Source organism: Panthera leo, chromosome A1, assembly GCF_018350215.1.
Source record: "Panthera leo isolate Ple1 chromosome A1, P.leo_Ple1_pat1.1, whole genome shotgun sequence".
Taxonomy (NCBI): domain Eukaryota; kingdom Metazoa; phylum Chordata; class Mammalia; order Carnivora; family Felidae; genus Panthera; species Panthera leo.
In genome coordinates, this window is record NC_056679.1 from 70,394,040 (window position 1) to 70,416,207 (window position 22,168).

The following is a 22,168-nucleotide window of genomic DNA, read 5'->3' on the forward strand; positions in this document are numbered from 1 at the left end:
TGGCTGGAAAATAAAAGCTCTGCATTCTTTCTGTATTCAGTGTACTTCAAAGTTATAAAAATTTAGATAAAGTACATCAGGGTTATGGTTGTTCTAGATTTTAGTCTATTTATAACTTCCTCATATTTCACATTTGTTTGACCTCAGGTTAAAGGGATGCTTTTGAAAAGTATAATGATTTGATCCTAGCAATGGATATAGCAAAGATACCGGGGTCAATAAGTTAAATTAAAAGGCTTAAAATAAAAAAAAAATAAAAAAATAAAGAAGAAGAAGAAGAAGAAAAAGAAGACGAAAAAACTAGATTTGGCAAACTTTAAGTTTGGGACTGCATGACAATAGAATTTCCTAGCTGTGTCTCATAAAAGAATAATGGTGTGAAAAACATTTTTCAAAGCTTACCAGAGTAAAAAAGTTTGAACCAGAAGAAACTAATTTCCTAATATTCTAACTCATTTTCACAATTTACAGAGGGATTTTCTTTGGATTTGTCTTTAGTACCTTTACACATGTGTTTTGTTTATTTTCTTTTCCACAAAAGTCTGAATAATGCCAAATAATTTGGAGTTTTACAATATTAAATATATGCTTCAGTAATTTGCTGAGAGGAAAAAAGCAAGTTTCAAAACTATATATATGTGATCTTAAAAAATATAAAAATGAGTTGTGTGTATCTATAACTATCTAGAGAAAGATACATACACACATGCACGAAAAATGTGTACGAACATGTATATAAGGATGGGGCGCCTGGGTGGCTCAGTCGGTTAAGTGTCTGGCTTCAGCTCAGATCTTGTGATTCATGAGTTCAAGCCCCGCGTCGGGCTCTGTGCTGACAGCTCAGAGCCTGGAGCCTGCTTTGGATTGTTTCCCTCTCTCTCTGCTCCTCTCCCACTCATGCTCTCTCTCTCTCTCTCTCTCTCCAAATAAATAAACTTAAATAAAATAACATGTTTTAAGAAAAAGAACCTGTCTATAAGGAGGATATCAAAATACTAACAATTACCTTGGTGTGTTAACTTTCTCTCCAGGCCCCTATTAATTTATTTTCATATGTTTCAATTTGTCTATAATGAACATATATTATTGCCTATATAATACTAAATGGGATTTTTTAAAAAGAAAATCATTTAAAAAAAAATTTAAGAGAGAGAGAGAGCACACATGTACACATGTCAGGGGGACAGAGGGAGAGGGAGGGAGAGACAGAATTCCAAGCAGGCTCCCCACCCAGCACAGAGCCCAATGTAGGGCTTGATCTCACAACCTTGAGTACATGATCTGAGCAGAAGTCAAGAGTGGGTAGCGTAGCCAACTGAGCCACCCAGGTGCCCCCAAAAAGAGAATAAATATTTAACAATCTGGCCTTTTCACCTGAGGAATTCTTTCGTTTTTAAAAGTTATTTTATTTTTTTAATGTTTATTTATTTTGAGAGAGTGTGTGTGCACTCACACAAGGGCAGGGGGAGGTGCAGAGGGGAGAGAGAGAATTTTAAGCAGGCTCCATGCTCAGTGCAGGGCCCGATGTGGGGCCTGACATGGGGCCATGTTAGGGCTCAATCCCATAACCCTGGGATCATGACCTGAGCCAAAATCAAGAGTCAGACACTCAACCGACTGAGCCACCCAGGTGCCCCTTGCCTGAGGAATTCTGAAAGTCCTTTAACTTTAAGGAAACTGATGACAAAACCTTCCAGAGGGAGCTTATTTGAAGGCTGGAAATCGCATGGCTAGCTTTATTGTTTCATTAGGCAGAAAATCAGAGTGGGAAAGGATGAGTTTGGATCCCACCAACTGCCTTCGTCACCCGGCTGGTCCTAACACGCCCCTAGAGAAGCATGTTGTGTGCAGGACAGTCTGGGCCTGTGTATCAGCATTTCATGTACAACTTATCCAGCATGGAGAAGCTGTCACTAGACCAAGGGGTCAGGCAGATGTTGCTAAGTGAGATACTAACTTATGTTTAGAAAATGTTCTCGTGCAGCAATCCTTTATTGTGCTATTATGGATAAGATTAGATACTGACAATATGTTTAGGTTTAGAATTTGGCAGATGGCATTTTACTTCTTATAAATCAAAAGGAATTACAGATCTAATTTAACTTAATCTCTCTTTGTGTTTCCAAATGTAGTCTGTTAAAATTTAGATATCTGAGGACGGAAATTATGAGAATTTATGAACAAGGCAATCCCACAACTGGTTTGGAGAATGTGATGAGTGTTAGCTGCCGTAGCTGTTGCTGGGAATGAAGAAATGGACTTTGCATTCAGGGATTTGTGCTTTTCATTGCAACAAGTTCAAGATTTGCTTTGTCCTTTTGTTTTAAATCCTAGAACGACAAATAAAAATAAGAAGAGTGACTAGAGAATCTCAGCCACATGAACAATTATAAACAAAGGGTCCAATTTGTTAGATGGACCATTTTGCCATCCTGGATCAAGGCCATTGTGGGCAGGGGCACAAAGGTTTAGCAAATGGCGATTAAGGAACAGCTCAGAGCAATTAGATCATATAAAGTCCCAAATGCCTACTTTATCAGGATGAATCCAAGTTTGGCTCCTATTGCTAAAAGAAAAAATAAAAAGCAATGCACATGTTACTTACAAGCAAACCTGAGGGCATGCCATCTATTATCAGCAATAAACAGATTTGATTCTTTTGTAAACGAGATTGTCAGGGCCCAGAGGATTTGTCAGCACCCAGATAATCCTCAAATCATCTGCCTGGCCTACCATGGTAATAGGAAATTGTCCATAATAAGGCTGGTTAACAATCTTCTTGTCTGGTGCATTAAAGATTATTCCACAAAACCCAGAGGGTCTTAGCCAACCAGCCTTCATTGTATGGTTCAATGTTACAAGTCCACAGAGGCTGTGAAGATTGTCACCTGTACAAGTCACTAGGCCCTCACTCTGCACAGCACAGGCTGGGACTTAGGGTGTTTTTTTGTTTGCTTTTTTGTTTTTTTGGTAATGTTTTATTATTTATTTTTGAGAGAGAGAGAGAGGGGCAGAGTGCAAGTGGGGAAGGGGCAGAGAGAGAGGAAGACAGAATCCAAAGCAGTTCCAGGCTCTGAGCTGGAGCCTGATGTGGGGCTTGAACTCACAAGCTGTGAGATCATGACCTGAGCCGAAGTCAGATGCTTAACCTACTGAGCCACTCAGGCGCCCCTAGGACTCAGGGAGTTTTTAATGCAGTATGGGATATGAACAGAGAACTTGGTGGCCATGGGCATGCCAAAGTGACACAGTCTCCCACACTCCACATACGAAGATGGCACAGGTGCCAGGCAGATGTAGGGACCCACAGCTTCATGAAGGTCACACCCTGGTTTCCTGTTTCTTCTTTTTGCCTTATTGTTCATATGATTCAAATTTAGTGTTTTGAGTATTACATACCCATGTTTCAAAAAAGATGTCTCTGGTCTTTCGAGCTATACAGTGTCACTTTGGACTTACAATTGACTTTAAAGGCACTCTTTGAAAACCAGTTTCTATGTACAGGTGCTCTTGGTAAGGTTTCTTTTACTAGTGATAGCAGTTTCTTATTGCTGCTGTGATAAGTTACCATAACCTTGGTGGCTTAAAACAACACAGCTTTATTATCTTGCAATTCTGGAGGTCAGAAGTCTGACATAGCTCTTGTGGGGATTAAATCAAGGTGTATGCAAGACTGCATTTCCTCTGGAGGCTGGAGGGGAGAAGCGGTTTCCTCACCTTGTCCAGCTTCTAGAGAGGTCCGTATTCCTTGGCTTGGGGGCACTTCTCACTCTAGCCTTGATTCCATGTCATACTTTGTTCTTACTCTGACCCCCTTACCTCTCTCTCCTAACGACTGGTGATTCCATTGGGCCCACCCAGATAATCCAGGATAATCTCCCCACCTCAAGTTCCTTACTGTAATCACACCTGCAAAGTAACATATTCAAAGGTTCTGAGGATTAACTTGTGGACGTCTTGGTGGGGGGGGGGGAGGGCATTCTTCTGTCCACCACAGACAATTAAGAGCCTGGCTGGCTCAGTTGGTGCAGTATGCAACTCTTGATCTTGGGGTTGTGAGTTTGAGCCCCACATTGGTTGTAGAGAGATTTAAAGATAAAATATTTAAAAAAATAAACAGAAACTGGGGGGGGGGCAAGATAATTAACATACAAGGTGAATTAAAGTAACAAGGAATTATGTAAGGAATAATTTTGTCAGAGGATGCCTCAGATTCAACACTTTGCATTTAGCAAATGAGTTTTAAACATTTGGTGTGTGCCAAGACACATTAGAGAACAAAACAGGCAAAAATCCCTGTCCTTATGGGGTTTGCATTCAATAAAGACATCATAAATAAGCTCATCATGTAGTAATTTGGAAAATGGATAAGGGCTGTAGAAGAAAGGAAGAGTGAATCAGTGGAAGGGACTGGAGAGCAGCCAGTGGGCGTGGGGGAAACCTCCACCTGCGGACACTAGGGGGAGCTGCTGCACAGTTTTGGCGGCTGAGATTGGTGAAGGATTTTAATTATATAATCAGTGTTTGGGAGCCAGAAGGAATTTTAGAGGTCAGCTAGTTTAACTTTCTCAGTTCATAAAGAGGAAGATAAGGCTCAGAAGGTCCACAATGTGGTCGTTAGTTATTCTGCATTTGGCCTAAATTTGAGAGTCTCCTCCTCTCTCCCCAAGAAAGCCAGACATAGTTATCATGTTATCAAAGGCAGTGGCTGTCAGGAGGTGAGGCTGGGAGGGTTTTGTATCAGAGCAGCAGGAGGGATGGATGATCTCAGAGTGTAGTTCTATCTATGCCACTGTTGAAAAATCATTCCACAGAACTTCTAATATGCCTCTTTCTAAGTGCAGCATTCTGAAGTCTTAAATCTGTGACACTGCCCTTCAGCCTTTGAGACTCAGTGTTGGTGAAAATAACCTATATCGGCCAGACACCAAAAGGATGGGAAAAATGGATATGACACAGAGACTTTGCTGTTTATAACAAAAGAATAATGTAGCTTCATTTTCCTAATCATTACTGCTTCAAATGGTTATTTAAGTTATTTAAGCTTTAAATGTTTACAGTAAATCATGGGTTGATTAGTTATTTTCACCCCAGTATCTCCTGGGGTGTGACAATTTGCCAGAGGTGTAGTTGAGCCAATACAAAAGCCCAATATTTCTAAGATTAACAGGGAGAGGTATTTGAGTTTCATGATAATTACAAGACCAAGTGGTAACAATGTAATGCACTTCTATTTAGGAGACCTGTATTTTTTCCCGGTAACATTAGTTGAGACTTGGGCACTGAGGTAGATTACAGCCTGGCCCCAGGCAGCACCTTTCCCTAAAAGGCAGTGCATTTTTAGATTCACTAGCAGTCCGAGCTGCCTATCCCCTTTCTGCAAAGTCCCCTGGTTGCCCTGCCCCTTTCAAGCAGAGGGGATTCCAGGAGTCTTTCTTTTCTTTTATTTATTTTTATTTATTATTTTTTATTTGAGAGAGAGAGAGTGCACACAAGCAGGGAAGAAGGGCGGGGGGTGGGGCGGGAAGAGTGAGAGAGAGATTGAGAGAGAGAGAGAGAGAGAGAGAGAGAAACAAAGAAGGGCAATCCCAAACAGACTCAAACACTCAGTGAAAAGTCCCAAGGTGCAGCTCGATTCCACAACCCTGGGATCATGACCTGAGTCGAAATCAAGCGCTCAACTGACTGAAACTCCCCAGGCGCCCCCCAGGATTCTTTCTGCTTCTGTATTCCTTTCCCCATATCACCAGGAGATCTCAGGACCCACCCATTTTTCCCAATTATCTGTCTGCCTCTTTTACTAGAGTGAATAGCTTCTTTTTAAAATCTTTTTTCTTATTGTGGTAAAATATACATAACAAAAATTTTAAGTATGTTAAGTGTACAGTTCAGTAATGGTAAGTATATTCACATTGTTGTGCAATCATCACCACCATCCATCTCCAGAACTTTTTTCATCTTATAGAATGGAAATTCTGTACCCATTAAACAGTAATCCTCATCTCCACTTCCTCCCAGCTCCTGGCAACCCTCATTCTCTGTCTCTGAATCTGATTACTCTAGGAAACTCACAGAAGTGGAATCATACAGTATTTTTGTGTTTGTGTGCCTGCCTTACTTCTTTTTTTTTTTTAATGTTTTTTTAACATTTATTTATTTTTGAGACAGAGAGAGACAGAGCATGAACGGGGGAGGGTCAGAGAAAGAGGGAGACACAGAATCTGAAACAGGCTCCAGGCTCTAAGCAGTCAGCACAGAGCCCGACACGGGGCTCGAACTCACATACCGCGAAATCATGACCTGAGCCGAAGTCGGACGCTTAACTGACTGAGCCACCCAGGCGCCCCCTGCCTTACTTCTTTTAACATGATGTCCTCAGGTTCATCCCTGCTGTAACATGCTTGTACATTTTATAAAGATAGCTTCTTGAAGTCAGGAATCATTCAATAAATGTTTAAATTTGTTTGAGTTGAAAAACTGGGTGGATATAAAGGTAAAGTAATGAGATCTGTAAATAGTCCCAAACAGGAGGAAATAAACACTGACAGCCCCATATCAACAGGGTGAGCCCACAGATCAACAGGCATGCATATGGCCAGAGTGCCTGGTACCCCACACTGACCTGCCGCTTCAGTTCCACCCTCCAGATGTCTCTTGTGAACAATCTCAACCTGGAACTACACAGGCAAGGAAATTCAGGGAGAAGTGGTTCCAGCTGAGCTGTGTCAAAGTGTGAAGGCCACTAAAATGCCATGAGAGTGTATCCCAGGGGCACTTGGGTGGCTTTGGCTCAGGTCATGATTTCATGTCCACGGGTTTGAGCCCCACATCAGGCTCTGTGCTGACCGCTCAGAGCCTGGAACCTGCTCTGGGTTCTGTGCCTCCCTCTCTGCCCCTCCCCTGCTCATGCTCTGTTTCTATCTCTCAAGAATAAATAAACATTAAAAAAAAAAAAAAAAAAGAGCATGTCCCAGACGGGAGAGTTTCCATGTCGACCAGATACAGATAAGAACCAATCCTTCTCTTTGCAATTGTACATATCTGGTGACTTAAAATTTATCCACGATTGTCTCTGGCTTCATACATTGCAAATTTTCTCTTCTACTACCCACATACTTCTGGTGCCAGGTGCCTTAGGGGCCTATTCTTACTGGGATATGACCTCTGACCTTGCATGTCTACATGTGTGAGGCAGCACATTGGACAGTAATATTCCTAGAAAGCATTCCTAAACCAGGACAGCTAGTAATAACTAAACACGGAAGTGCTTGCAAATCACATAAATACAGGGGCATTTGGCTGGCTCAGTCGGTAAAGCATGCGACTCTTGATCTCTGAGTTGTAAGTTTGAGCCCTATGTTGAGTGTAGAGATTACTTAAAAATAAAATATTAAAAAAAATCACATAAACATAGTCTACTAAATCTAAACCAAATATATCCCGGCCCAACTTACCCTTAGCTGGACCTTCAAAATGCTGCACGCACAGGGGTGCTTAGCTGCCTCAGTCAGTAGAACATGTGACTCTTGATCTCGGGGTTATGAGTTCAAGCCCCATGTTGGGTGCAGAGATTACTTAACTAAATACATAAATAAATAAATAAATAAATAAATAAATATGAAAATGCTGCAGCCATTTCAACACCACTGAACACAAAAGAAGCTTGAGAGAGGGAAAGTTGGAGTACAAAGAGAAAGCACCTTGACTAATGGTAGTTAAAATTTCATTTTTATACACTTTACAAACACAAATGACCTAGAAAGGGCCCATTTAAGTCAGGAACTCCGAGGCTTAACCTCCACTGGCTTCAGGTAAAGTTGCCTTTGGCTCCTTCCATGCTAAGCATTAGTTCAATTGATTTTTGTTTTAATTTTTTGTTAAGAATATTTTCCAACATACACAAAGTTGAGGAATGTGTAACAAATCCCATTCCCACCTCGTGTACCCATCACTTGGCTTCAATAATTATCAGTATTGGTTCATTATTTTAGTGTCCCCCATTGCTACCCCCAAGCTTATTACTCTCTAGAGGTAATGTCTCTGGCCCCTATCCTTCTTTCTCAGATCTCTGCAAGGTTCTTACCCTACCAGATTGCTTAATTAAACAGGATAATACGTCTTTCCTAAATTTCATATTTTTATTTTTATTTTTTTTCAACGTTTTTTATTTATTTTTGGGACAGAGAGAGACAGAGCATGAACGGGGGAGGGGCAGAGAGAGAGGGAGACACAGAATCGGAAACAGGCTCCAGGCTCCGAGCCATCAGCCCAGAGCCTGACGCGGGGCTCGAACTCACGGACCGCGAGATCGTGACCTGGCTGAAGTCGGAGGCTTAACCGACTGCGCCACCCAGGCGCCCCTAAATTTCATATTTTTAAATGTCCTTGGGGATAAACATGTTCTTTTATTTTTGTTTTAGAGGCTGTGAATAAAAACAGATTTAACTACCTCAAAGGAGGAACGCTGGATCCTTTTCTCTATTATATCCAGAAATATAGGAAATTAATAAAGCCTTATTTTAAAATACACAAAAATTGGGGCGCCTGGGTGGCTCAGTCGGTTAAGCGTCCGACTTCAGCTCAGGTCACGATCTCACGGTCTGTGAGTTCGAGCCCCGCGTCGGGCTCTGGGCTGATGGCTCAGAGCCTGGAGCCTGCTTCCGATTCTGTGTCTCCCTCTCTCTCTGCCCCTCCCCCGTTCATGCTCTGTCTCTCTCTGTCTCAAAAATAAATAAACGTTAAAAAATTTTTAAAAAAATAAAATAAAGTAAATAAAATACACAAAAATTAGAAAACAGCTCTTGAAACCTATGAGTTAGTAATCTCATGAAGAAGCTCAACAAAACCACAGAAGTCCTGGTGAGAATGGGCATAGCTACAATTTCTTCAAGCAGAATCTGAAAGAAATTGAATCACCTCTTGTGGGAGGTCCTACTTTACTTAAAAGGCCACAAGGCCCGGGGCATTTTAATAAGGAGAACTACTCATATAGCAGTTCTTGGAATTATAATGAAGCTGGTGGAACATCTTCACATTATATTTATTAAATACCTACTGGTTACAAGTCACTAACCCAGGTGCTGGGGGCAGACAGCACTGACAAGATAACCAGGTCCCTGATCTCAAAGAGCTCACAGTCTATTCCTAAAGATGATGTTTTTTAAACTAGAGCACTAGTGGCTTTTCTAAGAGGGGACTTCCCACATGACCCTAGCACTGTCCCTAAAGGACAATAATACAAGCCCCCCTCCCTTTGATCAGTGGGCAGAAGTTCCCTCCCACCTTGAGAACCACTGAGGGAAAGGCAACAATAAGAAAGTAAATTCATGGAGAGCCTGGGGGGCTTAGTTAAGCATCTGATTCTTGGTTTGGGCTCAGGTCATGGCCTCACAGTTTGTGGGACTGAGCCCAGAATAGGGCTCTGCACTGACAGCATGGAGCCTGCTTGGGATTCTCTCCCTCTCTCTCTGCCCCTTCCCCACTTGCACTCTCTCTCTCTCTCTCAAAATAGATAAACTTTAAAAAAATATATTAAGAAAAAGAAAGAGAATTCACAAACCCATAAAAATTGTGATATGGGCTGCGATGGAAACCGTCAGGTTGCTGTGCCAGTGGAATAGATTGGGAGGACACTCTAGTTTGGGCAGTCAGTGCAGGCCTCTTTGAGCAGGGGGCAAGTAGTCTAAATGTCCCAGAGGACAAGAAGGTGTAGCTGTGAGTGTTCTGGTAGGTAAGGAGCAACATGCATGGTAGGTAAGGGCCCTAAAGTGGGAAATGGCTTAGTGAACTTAAAAAAAAGTGGAAAGAAGAACATGGGGCTGAAGTAAGGTGGAGAGATAGGCAGAGGTCAGATCCTGTAAGGCCTTCAGAGTTGTGGTGATGAATTTGGGTTTTATTCTAAATGCTTCCTATTGGAAGCCACCAAAGGGCTTTAAGAAGAGAATTGATGTAATAATGGTAATAAGGAGAAGTAATTAATGCTACTGAGCACCTGCTCTGGGCCAGCAAGGCTTTAAGCTCTTTATATATATTAACTCAATTTATCCTTATAACAGCCCTATGAGGTGAGTATATTTATATTCCCATCTTATAGAGGAGGAAACTGAAGCACGGAGAACTTAAGTAACTTGCCTAAAGTCTAGTACAGTCTGGGAACCACTTGCTGAACCAAGTAAAGTTCTGAACTAGTAAAGTTTAGCACAGCTAGTAAAGCCTGTGTTAATACCTTAGTCCCCCAACTGTGAAGCGGCAGGAGTTGTATTTGCTGAAAGTAATGCAATCTGGCAGGAAGGAGTTAGAGTGAAGAGTTGTGTTTGCTGCCCTACTTCAGAAGCATTTCTCTGACCCAGAAAGTTGCCCATATCTATTCTGATCCTATTGCAGGCATATGTATCCCATGATGGATTAACTGTTAATTAAGGCATGCACATGGTGAGGCTCACATATTAGGCAGTACTTCTAACAACAAAAACAATGAATCCCTCTGAAAATTGGCCTGTTCTGGCTGGGAAAACGCAAAAGTCGCCTTAAAACCCCAGAAGCACGAAGAGAAGTAACTGGATGGAGTCACCAGAAAACCTCTGAAGAAGTGGCCATCCATTCCGTGCCTCTGCTCTGCCCGCCATGATAGCGGACAAGAAGGTTCTGAGCTCTCAGACATCCCTGGTTAGGGGCGGGAACAGGTGCTCCAGGCAGCGGGGCGTGACTTGCGGGGACGAGGTGGGGCTGGGCTGGGCTTGTGGGGCGGGGCCACGTGGGGGGGGGCGTGGCCACGGGGCGTGGCGAGATGAGGAAGGACCTGTCTGAGGCGGGGCGCGCGCGCGTCAGGAAGATGGCGCTGCGTCTGCTGTGGAGAGCGCCACGCGGAACGGCGGCGGCGGCGCTGCCGAGGCTGTGAGTGCAGGTCCCTGGTCCCCCGCCACCCGGGCCGGCCTCCCCAGTTCCTGCCGGGAACCCCCGCCGGCCGGGAGCACCGTGCCCCTCTCGCGCGCCGGCTCGACCTCTGCCAAGGTCGCCGACGCCCAGCGAGGGTCGCCCGTCCTCCGCGTGCCTCCCTGTGGGAGGGTCATTGCTTGGGGGCCGGGAAAATGGGTACAAACATTCGATTAGCAGCCCCAGAACACAAAACCAGCCCCCCGCCCCCCCACAAGTGGAAACCGCGAACGTGTGCTGTTTGATAAAAGGGGTCCTGGAATCAGCGTCCGCGAGGCGGCTCGCCTGCTGAGGGAGAACACCCTTCGCTCTTTGGTTCAGCACAGCGGTTCCCAAACTGGTCTCAGGACCCCTTTACGCGCCGAGAAACTATTGAGGACCCCGACGAGCTCTTGCTTGTATCTAGTAATTTTTTGCGGCGTGAGGAATTAAAACAAGTTAAAAAAAATCTTCATTTACGAATAACACACCCGTTGCATTTTAACACACTCATATGTAGTGAAAGAGTGGTGTGGTTTTAGATTTTCGAAAGTCTCTTTGGTTTAATAGAGGACAGCTGGAGTCTCCTCTCCGCTGATTTGGAGGAGGTTTACAAAGCAGTTCCGGGCTCACGGAGGTGCCAGTTGGAAAAGGGAAGACCTCTCAGACCGTGTCGAAGGGGGTCGGGAACTCTCGGGTGTGCTGGGACCGCCCTTGGATAGCCGCTGGGCTCGCAGTTGCCAACTACATGCGCACACGTTAACTTATATGGCTCCCTGACCACCATGTGAAGAAGTCAGAACGAGGAAACTGAGGCTTGGAGAGGCTACGTGACGCCAAGCAGAGAATGGCAGAGTTTGGTTTAGAAACCAAGCCTGTGGCTCTTGGTCTGGAACTTCTTGCATTTGCTTGCTCCCTGCTTCCTGACTCTCCAGTGTGTCCCGCGCCAGGCCCTACCCCGTCTTGTACATCCCGCCTTCCCCTTTCCTAGACCTGAGCCTGGTATGTGGCCCCGGGCTCAGGGGTTCACCCCTGGAACCAGAGATGGCTGCCAAGGCGGTAACACCCAGGCCCTTCCAGAAGGCCCCCTTTTCCTTCAGTAATGTCCAGTGACCACACGCAGTCACCTATTTCTAAGGCACTTGGGGCTCCTCTCAAAGTGCTCTTTGCCATCTTTAGCACCTGGGCTCATTCTCCACACACACATCCTACGAAGGCCATGGCAGCAGGCTTTCGTGCTGGGTGCTTCAGGGAGCCTGCTCCCTGGGTTAAATCCTCTGTTTCCACATCTTCAGAACACACACAATTGGGAGAAGTAAAGGTGCTAAACGTCAGCTTAGAAAGGTCTGCCTAGAGATGCCTTAATTTCTAGTTAGGTTGCATTTAAGCTTCAGGCCGGTAGACCTGCTTCTGGTGGCTTTTTCCTTCTGTTTTTAGAGTGTCAGGACCATTGCTGCTAGGCGGGGACCATGCAAGTGCTGTCCTTGATGCCTCGTTTTCCACCCTGCCTCTGGCCCTGCTGCTTCTTGTAGCCACTGCTCAATTTATGTAAATACCTGCCCTCAGTCTCGGGGAGCGTAACTCTCCACTCCTAGGGATGCTATTGGTTCGACTGTCTTTTAAGCCCTCTCCGCCGACAGAGAAAATTAAAAAAAAAAAAAAAGTGTGAATAGTAACCCATATATATATACCTTCATCTATAAATATATATATTTTTAAAATAGGCTCTACACCCAAGGTGGGGCTAGAACTCACCAACCTGAGATCAAGAGTTACGTGCTCTACTGACTGAGCCAGATGCCCCCGAATATTTCTGTATAAAACCACTGTATCTATATTAACCTAAACCTGAGTTCATACTGCCTCCAATTGTAATCCATTACCACATGGATCATTCTAGCCTCCTCCCCTTTGCTTGATTAATAAATTTTCACTACAACAGTTAGAAACCTGGCTCCCATCATCCACCATCCACCATCCAGTTACTTAATTGTTCAGTTTTAGCATACCCATGCAGCAGTATTTGAATTGTTAGGCCATACTCTGGGGGATAGAACTGTCAACTAAGTAGGGTACTTGTGTGCAGTTCCTTTTCCTTTAGTCTTACAGGTGCCACTCATTTCCATAGTTACTTAGTTCAGGGCCTATTTCTCCCATCCCCTTCAGTGAGGTTGTTTCATACATTTGCAATACAGTTTGAGAGTCCCTTGTCATAATCTGCATTATTTCCTACCTCCCACATGAATTTTTTTTTAATTGCATATATTAAGGTTTGTTCTTTTTGCTATAAAATTCTGTGGATTTTGACAAATGCATAATATCATGTATCTACCATAAGAGTATTATATACAGAATTGTTTTATTTCCCTGAAAATCCCCCTGTGCTTCACCTGTTTGTCCATCCTGGCTTCTCCCAAACTCCTGATCATATTCCTGTCTCTATAGTTTTGCCTTTTCCAGAATGTCATAGAATTGGAATTACATAGTATGCAGTCCCGTTAGACTGCATTCTTTCACTTAGCAATGTGCATTAAGGTTCCTCCCATGTCTTTTTCATGGCTTCTTAACTCATTTTCTTTTACTGCTGAATATTCCATTGTAGAGATGTTTCACAGTCTATCTGTTCACCTATTGAAGGACATTTTAGTTCTATAAAGGTTTAATAAAGCTACTATAAACATTCTCGTGCAGATTTTCTCTGGGTATAAGTTTTCAAATTAATTGGGTGAATACCTAGGAATATGATTGTATGGTAGCTTTGTAAGAAACTACAAACTATCTTCCAAAGTGCCTGTACCATTTTGCATTCCAATCATCAATGGAAGGATGCTGTACATCCTTGCCAGCATTTAGTATTGTCAGTTGAAAAAACTGGTTTAGTCATGCTAACAGGTGCGTAGTGGTATCTGTTGTTGGTTTAATGTTCATTTGTTTTAACTTGAAATTCCCTGATGTCAGATGATGTTGGACATCTTGTCATATATTTATTTGCCATCTGTGTATCTTTTTTTGGTGAGGTGTGTATTCTGATCTTCTGCCTACTTCTTAGATTGTTTTCTTATTGTTGAGTTTTAAGTATTTGTTGCATAGTTTAGATATAAGTCTTATAAAAGATATATGTTTGGCAAATATTTTCTCCCAGTCTGTGACTTGTCTTTTCATTCTCTAATGGTATCTTTGACAAAGCAGAAGTTTTTTTATTTTAATGAAATCATGCTTACTTTTTCTTTCGTGGATCATGCTTTTGCTGTTATTTTTAAAAACTCATTGCCAAATCCAGAGTCACATAGATTTTCTCCTGTATTTCCTTCTAAAAGTTCTACAGTATTTTGTTTTATACTTGGGCCTGTGATCCATTTTAAGTTAGTTTTTATAAGTAGAAGGTGTTTGTCTAATTTTTTTGGATGTTGATCCAATTGTTCCATCCCATTTGCTGAAAAAATTGTCCTTTCTCCATTAAATTGCTTTTGTTCCTTTGTCAAAGGTCAGTTGGCCCTATTTGTGTGGGTCTGTTTCTGGACTCTTAATTTTGTTATATTGACCTGTGTGTCTGTTCTTTTGCCAATACTATTGGCTGTCTTTATTACTGTAACTTTATAGTAAGTCTTGAAGTTGGGTAGCATCAGTCCTCCAACTTCAGTTTTCTTTCATATTATGTTCGCTATTCTGAGTCTTTGCCTTTCTGTATAAACTTTAGAATCAGTTTGCTGATATCCACAAAATAGCTTGCTGAGATACGATTGGAACTGCATTGAATCTATAGATTAAATTGGGAAGAATTGACATCTTAACAATACTGAGTCTTCAATCCATGAATATGGACTATTTCCCCATTTATTTAAATGTTCTTGATTTCTTTCATCAGAGTTTTATAGTTCTCTGCATACAGGTCTTCTACATGTGTTGTTAGATTTATACCTGAATATTTCATTCTTTGGGTGCTGTTGCAAATGGTATCATGTTTTAAATTTCAAATTCCAATTCTTCATTGCTAGTTTATAGGAAAGCAATTATCTTTTAAATATTAATTTTGTATCCTGCAGCCTTGTCATAATCACTTATAATTTACATTAATTATTTTTTGTGAGTTATTTGGGATTTTGTACATAGACGATCATGTAGTTCTCAAAAACTTTTTAAAAAATTAATTAATTTTAAGAGAGAGACAGCGTGAGTGGGAGAAAGAGAGACTCCCAAGCAGGCTCCACTGTGCCAGGTGTGGAGCCTGATGCAGGGCTTGAACCTACAAACTGTGAGATCATGACCTGAGCTGAAACCAAGAGTCAGACACTTAACCAACTGAGCCACCCAGGCACCCCTCAAAGACATTTTTATTTCTTCTTTCTCAAGATGTGTGCCTTTTTATTTCCTTTTCTTGTTTTATTGCATTAGCTAGTGGCTCTAATAAGATGTCAAATAAGAGTGATGAGAGGTGGTATTCTTGCCTTGTTCCCAATCTTAGGGAAAGCATCCAGTTTCCCATCATTAATTACGATATAAGCTGTATGTATTTTGTAGATGTCTTTTATTCCCCATTTGCTGATACTTTTTGTTTTTTATTGTGAATGGGTGTTGGATTTTATCAGGTTCTTTTTCTGCATCAATTGATATGGTTTTCCTTGTTTAGCCTGTCAATGTGGCAGATTACATTAATTGATTTTTGGATGTTGAACCAGCTTTGTATCTCTGGAATATCCTATTTGGTCATGGTGTATAATTCTTTTTATACATTTTTGGATTTGATTTGCAGATATTTTGTTAGGGGTTTTCTATCTTTGTTCATGAGAGATATTGGTCTGTAGTTTTCCTTTTTTGTACTGTGTGTGTGTGTGTGTGTGTGTGTGTGTGTGTGTGTGTTTTGTGGGGGGCGGGGGGAGAGAATGCAGGTGTGAGTGGGGGAGAGGCAGAGGAAGAAGGAGAGAGAAAATCTTAAGCAGGCTCTATGCTCAGCATGGAGCCTGGCACAGAGCTTGATCTCACGACCTAGGCCAAAATCAAGAGTTGGTTGCTTAACCCAGTGAGCCACCCAAGCGTCCCTGTAGTGTGTTTATTGGTATTGGTTTCTGTGTATCTCATGACTTTTTTGTTTCTCTATTCCTTCTTTACTGCTTTCTTTTGCACTAAGTGAATACTTTGTAATGTTTTAATATTTTAAATTTCTTTAATGATTTTTAACTACTCTTTTACTTTTTAAATTGGAGTATAGTTGACACAGTTTTTTTTTAATACTGTTTTTAAAGAGATTTTTTAGTGGTTACTCTAGGGCTTACCATGTACATTTTTGAAAAGAATTGTGGTAAAATAAAATACATGTAACATAAGCTTTGTCATTTTAACCATTCTAAGTATACAGTTTAGTGGCATTGCCACATTCACACTGTTGTGCAACCATTACCACTATCCACATTTTTTTCCTCACTCCAAACAGAAACTCTGTACTCATGAAGCAATAATTCCTTCTCTCTCACCTGGTAGTCCCTAGTCTACTTTCTGTGTTTCTGAATTTGCTTATTTTAGATATGTAAGTGGGATCATATAATTTACATTCTTTTGTTTCTGGCTTATCTCACTTTGCATAATGTTTTCAAGAATCATTCATGTTGTATGTATGAGAACTGCATTCCTTTTTATGGCTGGCTAATATTCCATCATAAGTATATCACCATATACATATTAACTTGTAAGAATCTACTTTTGATTTATACTAAATTCCAGAAGAGAAATGTTACTTCTATATAGTTCTATTTCCTTTTCTTCTTTTTTGTGGTATTATAGTTATACATATTATATTTATTTCTTTTTTCTTTTTTTTTTTAGTGCTTTTTATTTATTTTTGAGAGAGAGAGAGAGAGAGAGTGAGTGGAGGGGGGCAGAGAGAGAGGGAGACACAGAATCTGAAGCAGGCTCCAGGCTCTGAGCTATCTGCACAGAGCCTGATACGGGGTCCAAACTCACCGACTGCAAGATCATGACCTGAGCCAAAGTTAGACACTCAACCAACACCACCCAGGTGCCCCACATATTATATTTATATGTTACAAACCCAGTATACATTGTTGTAGTTTTACTTATTTTATGTCTTTTAATTAATTAAAAAAACTTTTTAAATGTTTTATGTTTGAGAGTGAGAGAGCTTGAGTAGGGGTGGGCAGAGAGAGAGGGAGACACAGAATCTGAAGCAAGTTCCAGGCTCTGAGCTGTCAGTACAGAGCCCCACACAGGGCTCGAACCCACGAACTGTGAGATCATGATCTGAGCCAAAGTCGGATGCTCGACTGACTGAGCTACCCAGGCGTCCCTTAATTGGTTAATTTTCAAAGAAAGCTCCATGCCCAATGTGGGGCTTGAGCTCATGACCCTGAGGTAAAGGGTCGCATGCTCTACTGACTGAACCAGCCAAGCACTCCAATTTTATGTCTTTTAAAGAAACTTAGAGAAGGAGCCACAAGTTCACACACACACACACACACACACACACACACACATTTTATAGTATTTGTTATACTTACTTTCTTATTTACTAGTTCTGGTTTTCATTTGTTCCTATAGAGTTGAGTCACCATCTAGTCACCACCAATGAGTTGTGCCATTTTTTAACACAGTACATCTTTGTTCTCACCTCCTTTGTGTTGTTATTGGTAAATATACTACATTTCTATATGTTACTGGCCTGACAACACAATTATATAATATTCTTTTATATAGTTGCTTTTTAAATTAGACAAGAGAAGAAAGCAGGAATATGCATTTATTCTTAATTACTTTATTACTATCTGTGTATGTGTGTGTATGGATTTGATCTGTCTGGGATCACTTACTTTCAGCCTGAAGAACTCTCTTTAGTATGTCTTTAAAATTCTTTTAAGTTTATTTATTTATTTTGAGAGAGAGAGAGAGCAAGTGGGGTAGGGGCAGAGAGACAATCCCAAGCAGGCTCCGCACTGTCAGTGCAGAGCCCCATGCAGGGCTCAAACTCACAAACCGTGAGATCATGACCCGAGCCTAAATCAGGAGTCAGACTGACCACCCAGGTGCCCCTCTTTAGTATTTCTTGTAAGGTGGGTCTGCTAGCAATAGCCCTACACGTGTGTGTGGCCTTTCAAACCCTCTCCTTTCTCCCTTTTTAGTTCAGTCCCTGCGGCTGTTTCCACTTTTCCACTTTCTCTCCAGCTGCTTTCGGGGGGGGGGGGGGTGCTTTTCCCCGTATTCTCCCCCCCCCCACCCTCATCCTGTCTCCCCACACAAAAACAGCTCCCTGCCCTCCACAGCTTTTCTCTCCCCCAGTTTACCTCTCTGCGCTGCGTACCTGCTGAATTCTGTGGTTCAGGTTGTGCAGATTGTTGTGTTAATCCTCACATCAGTTTTCCTGGTGTGCAGGATGGTTTAGTGTTGGTCTGGCTGTATTTCATGGACGCAAGACACAAAGATAACTTCCATGCTGTTCCACCATCTTGGCTCCTCCCTGTTTGTGGCCTTTCAGAAGCCCAGGAAAAGGTCAGAGCTTTTCAAAGTTGATGGATATCTCATTTTCCAGCTTTTTCATTAAAGCTTTATTTAAGGTATACAGGTATACAGCTTTGTTTAAGATTTTATTTTTAAGTCATCGGTACACCCAGCATGGGGCTTGAACCCACAACCTCGAGATTAAGAGTTGCGTGTTCTGCCGACTAGGCCAGCCAGGTGCCCAGGTGTACAGTTTTATAATTTAACATCTGCATACACTACAAAGTGATTACCACCACAAGTCTAGTTACCATCCTTCACCATACTGTTGACCCTCTTTACCCATTTTGCCCACCAGGCCCCCAACCCTGTTAACCCTCTGGTAACCATTAGTCTGTTCTCTGTATCTGAGATTATTTTTATTTTGTTTGTTCATTTCTTTTTTTTTTTTTTTTTTTTTAAGATTCTACATGTAACATCATATGGTATTTGTATGGTATTTGCTCTTCTCCATCTGACTTATTTTGCTTGAATACCCTCAAGATCCAAACATGTTGCAGATGGCAAGATTTAATTCTTTTTTGTGGCTGAGTAGTATTTCATTGTATAAATATACCACATCTTTATCCATTCATCTGTTGATGGACATTTTGTTTCCGTGTATTGGCTATTGTAAACAGTACTGCAGTGAACATAACAATAAACAGGAGTGCATATATCTTTTTAGTGAAAGTTTTCCTATTACCTGGAGGTAGAAGAGTTGGATCATAGGGTAGTTGTATTCTTAATTTTTTGAGGAAACTCCAAATTGTTTTACATAGTGGCTGCTCCAGTTTACAATCCCACCAGCAGTATGTGAGGGTTCCCTTTTCTCTACACCCTCTCCAACACTTGTTATTTTTTGTCTTTTTGGTAATAGCCATTTTTACAGGGGTTAGGTAATATCTTATTTTGGTTTTTATTTGCATATCCCTAATAATTAGTGATGTTGAGCATCTTTTTCATTTGCCTGTTGGCCATCTCTATGTATTCTTTGGAGAAATGTCTATTCAGATCCTCTCCCCATTTCATAATCAGGTTGTTGTTGAGTTGTATGAATTCCTTTTGTATATTTTGGATATTCACCCCTTATTGGATATGTGGTTTGCAAATATTTTCTCCCATTCAGTGGGTTGACTTTTCATTTTCCTGTTAATTTCTTTTGCTGTACAGAAGCTTTTTACTTTGATGAGGTCCCATTTGTTTACTTTTACTTTTGTTTTTCTTGCCTTTGAAGTCAGATCCACAAAGACATTGCTAAGACTGATGTCAAGGACTTTACTGCTTATGTTTCTTCTAGGAGTTTTATGGTTTCAGGTCTTACATTCTAGTTTTTAATCCATTTTGAGTTAATTTTTGTGTATGGTGTAATATAGTGGTCTGTATTCTTGTGCATGTAGCTATCCAGTTTCCCCAACACTATTTATTGAAGAGACTGTTGTTTCTCCATTGTATATTCTTGGCTCCAGCTTTTCCTTTTAAGCTTTTTGGTTAGCCTGTCGTTTGCCCTGTTATCCAGGATCTCAGGTAGCGATGATATTAAATAATTGCTTCTGATTGTTTTGACAAACGCCCTCAGGGAGAATACTGTTCCCACTGTTCAGGCTCTAAGCCAGGTGAGCCCTGCAAATGGAGTCTTCCAGGGAGCTACCAGGTGGCAGTTCTCTGTGTGTGGTGCTTTCAAAGACCTCCCACCCTACCCTGTCCCCTCCAGTGGCTGCCAGGCTGCTGGTTTTCACAAGGATTATGACTGTTGGTTTTTAAGGCTACCACCGAACTGGGGAGAGGGAGTGGGTAAGTTAAAAAAACAACAACAACAAAAACCCACATGGTTTGCTGTTCTTACTGAGATTCATCCGTGTTTCTTGAATAAATGCTCCCAGATTGCTGCAGGCCTTTGGTTAATGTCTAGAATTCTAAAAAAGTTCATTCTGACTGCCAATATTCTCATTGTTATTGTAGAGGATTAGGTTTTTGAAGTTCCTTTCTCTGCAATTTTGCTGGTCACCTCTGCTTAGAATTTTGATCAAGAATTTGAGTTGGGGTGCCCAGGTGGCTCAGTTAGTTGAGCATCTGGTTCTTGATTTCGGCTCAGGTCATGATCTCATGGTTTATGGGATTGAGCCCCATGTCGGGCTCTGTGCTGACAGTGTGGAGCCTGCTTGGGATTATCTGTATCCCTCTCTCTCTGCCCCTCCCCTGCGCGTGCACGCGCTCTTTCTCTCTCTCTCTCTCTCTCTCAAAATAAGTAAAATAAACTTAAAAAAAAAGAATGGATTTGAATTTATAAAATGTTTTTTCAGTATCTGTTGTGATCATGTGGCTTTTCTTCTTAAGTATGTTAATATGATGAATCAGATTGATTAGTTAAAAAAATTTTTTTAATGTTTACTTATTTTTGAGAGAGAGAGACAGAGACAGAGCATGAGTGGGGGAGGAGCAGAGAGAGGGGAGACACAGAAGCCAAGGCAGGCTCCAGGCCCTGAGCTATCAGCCCAGAGCTGGATGTGGGGCTCAAACTCACAAACCATGAGATCATGATCTGAGCTGAAATAGAGTTGGACGCTTAACCAAATGAGCCCCCAGGTGCCCTGAAGTGTTATTTTGAAATATTTATTGGCATCATTAGAAATTGACTTTACTTGCCCAAGTGCATGGTGAGAAGCTAAAAGGAGATGCTGTAAACAAATATTATGTTTTGGGTTGTAAGGCAGAAAGTAATGTTAAGTGGTCCGGGAGGCAGGGGACCAACCATCTCAACTTTCCCAGGACATTCCTGGTTTTAGCACCAAAAGTCCCACATTCCAGGAAACCTGTTTCAGGCAAAGCAGGATAGTTATTCACTCTAGAGATAGAGAAGTGAAGGGCTGGGACACCTGCGTGTCTCAGTCGGTTGTGTCCGACTTTGGCTCAGGTCATGATCTCATGGTTCATGGGTTTGAACCCCACATTGGGCTCTGTGTTGACAGCTCAGAGCCTGGGGCCTGCTTCAGATTCTGTGTCTCCATCTTTCTCTGCCCCTTCCCTGCTTGTGCTCTGTCTCTCTCTCTCTCAAAAATAAATAAACATAAAAAAAAGGGGGGGGGGGAGGCGAGAGAGAGAGAAGTGAAGGGCTGTAGGATGAAATGAAGATGACCTAAGATGGTAGACCAGGGCCTCTGTTAAGAGGCTGAAGAGAAGAGAAAGAGGGAGGAGACTCTGAGGATGTAGGAAATACCATGACGGGGTACATAGACCAGGAGTAGCCTGGGGGCAGGGAACATGTCCTCGGGCTGGACGGAGAAGTTGGTGGGAAATGAGGTATCCCAGAGAAAAACTAGTGGGCAACAGCCAAGCTGGTGAGTAAGAACTAAAAGTGGTAGCTGGGCCTGAGTCGGAAGATGCACGTGTCCATGGGTGGTACCTCCTGGAGAAGATATCCCTGCAAAGGGAAACTCCCAGCAAGGTACTGTTTGCCAAAACAAGGCTGTGCCACGTCTACTAAATAGCATAGCCTTTGCATGTGGATCTGTCTATTCCAGCGTGTAGTGCTTCAGCTCTCATTGTACTGTTTCCCTGTCATAGAGTTTTGCTGTGAACTAGAACCATCTGTGTGGGTACAGGCCAGGAGGAAGAACATTGGGTAACCTAAATGGTTTCTGTGGGAAAGGCCAGCAGGTAGGTAGGAAAGGCCAGGACCTGAAGATGAATTCTGACTAAACAACCGTTACCCTATACCCCCTTCGCCCCATGGGCCCATAGCGGAGTTGAGGACAATTTTACCACATGTGCTTTT

The 22,168-nt window shown here is 42.1% G+C and overlaps 1 protein-coding gene across 8 annotated transcripts in view; it reads left to right on the forward strand.

Annotated features, from left to right (window-relative positions):
• Positions 1-10,817: 10,817 nt before the first annotated feature.
• The window catches only part of CLYBL (citramalyl-CoA lyase), a 260,370-nt gene continuing 249,019 nt past the window's right edge, over positions 10,818-22,168 (forward strand). For all 8 annotated transcript variants that reach the window (XR_006199903.1, XM_042929753.1, XM_042929769.1 and 5 more), the window contains exon 1: positions 10,818-10,893. Coding sequence is in view for 7 of the 8 variants with exons in the window: in XM_042929753.1 (XP_042785687.1) it covers positions 10,832-10,893 (62 nt within the window). In the remaining variant the exon portion in view is untranslated. The remainder of the gene's footprint in view (positions 10,894-22,168) is intronic.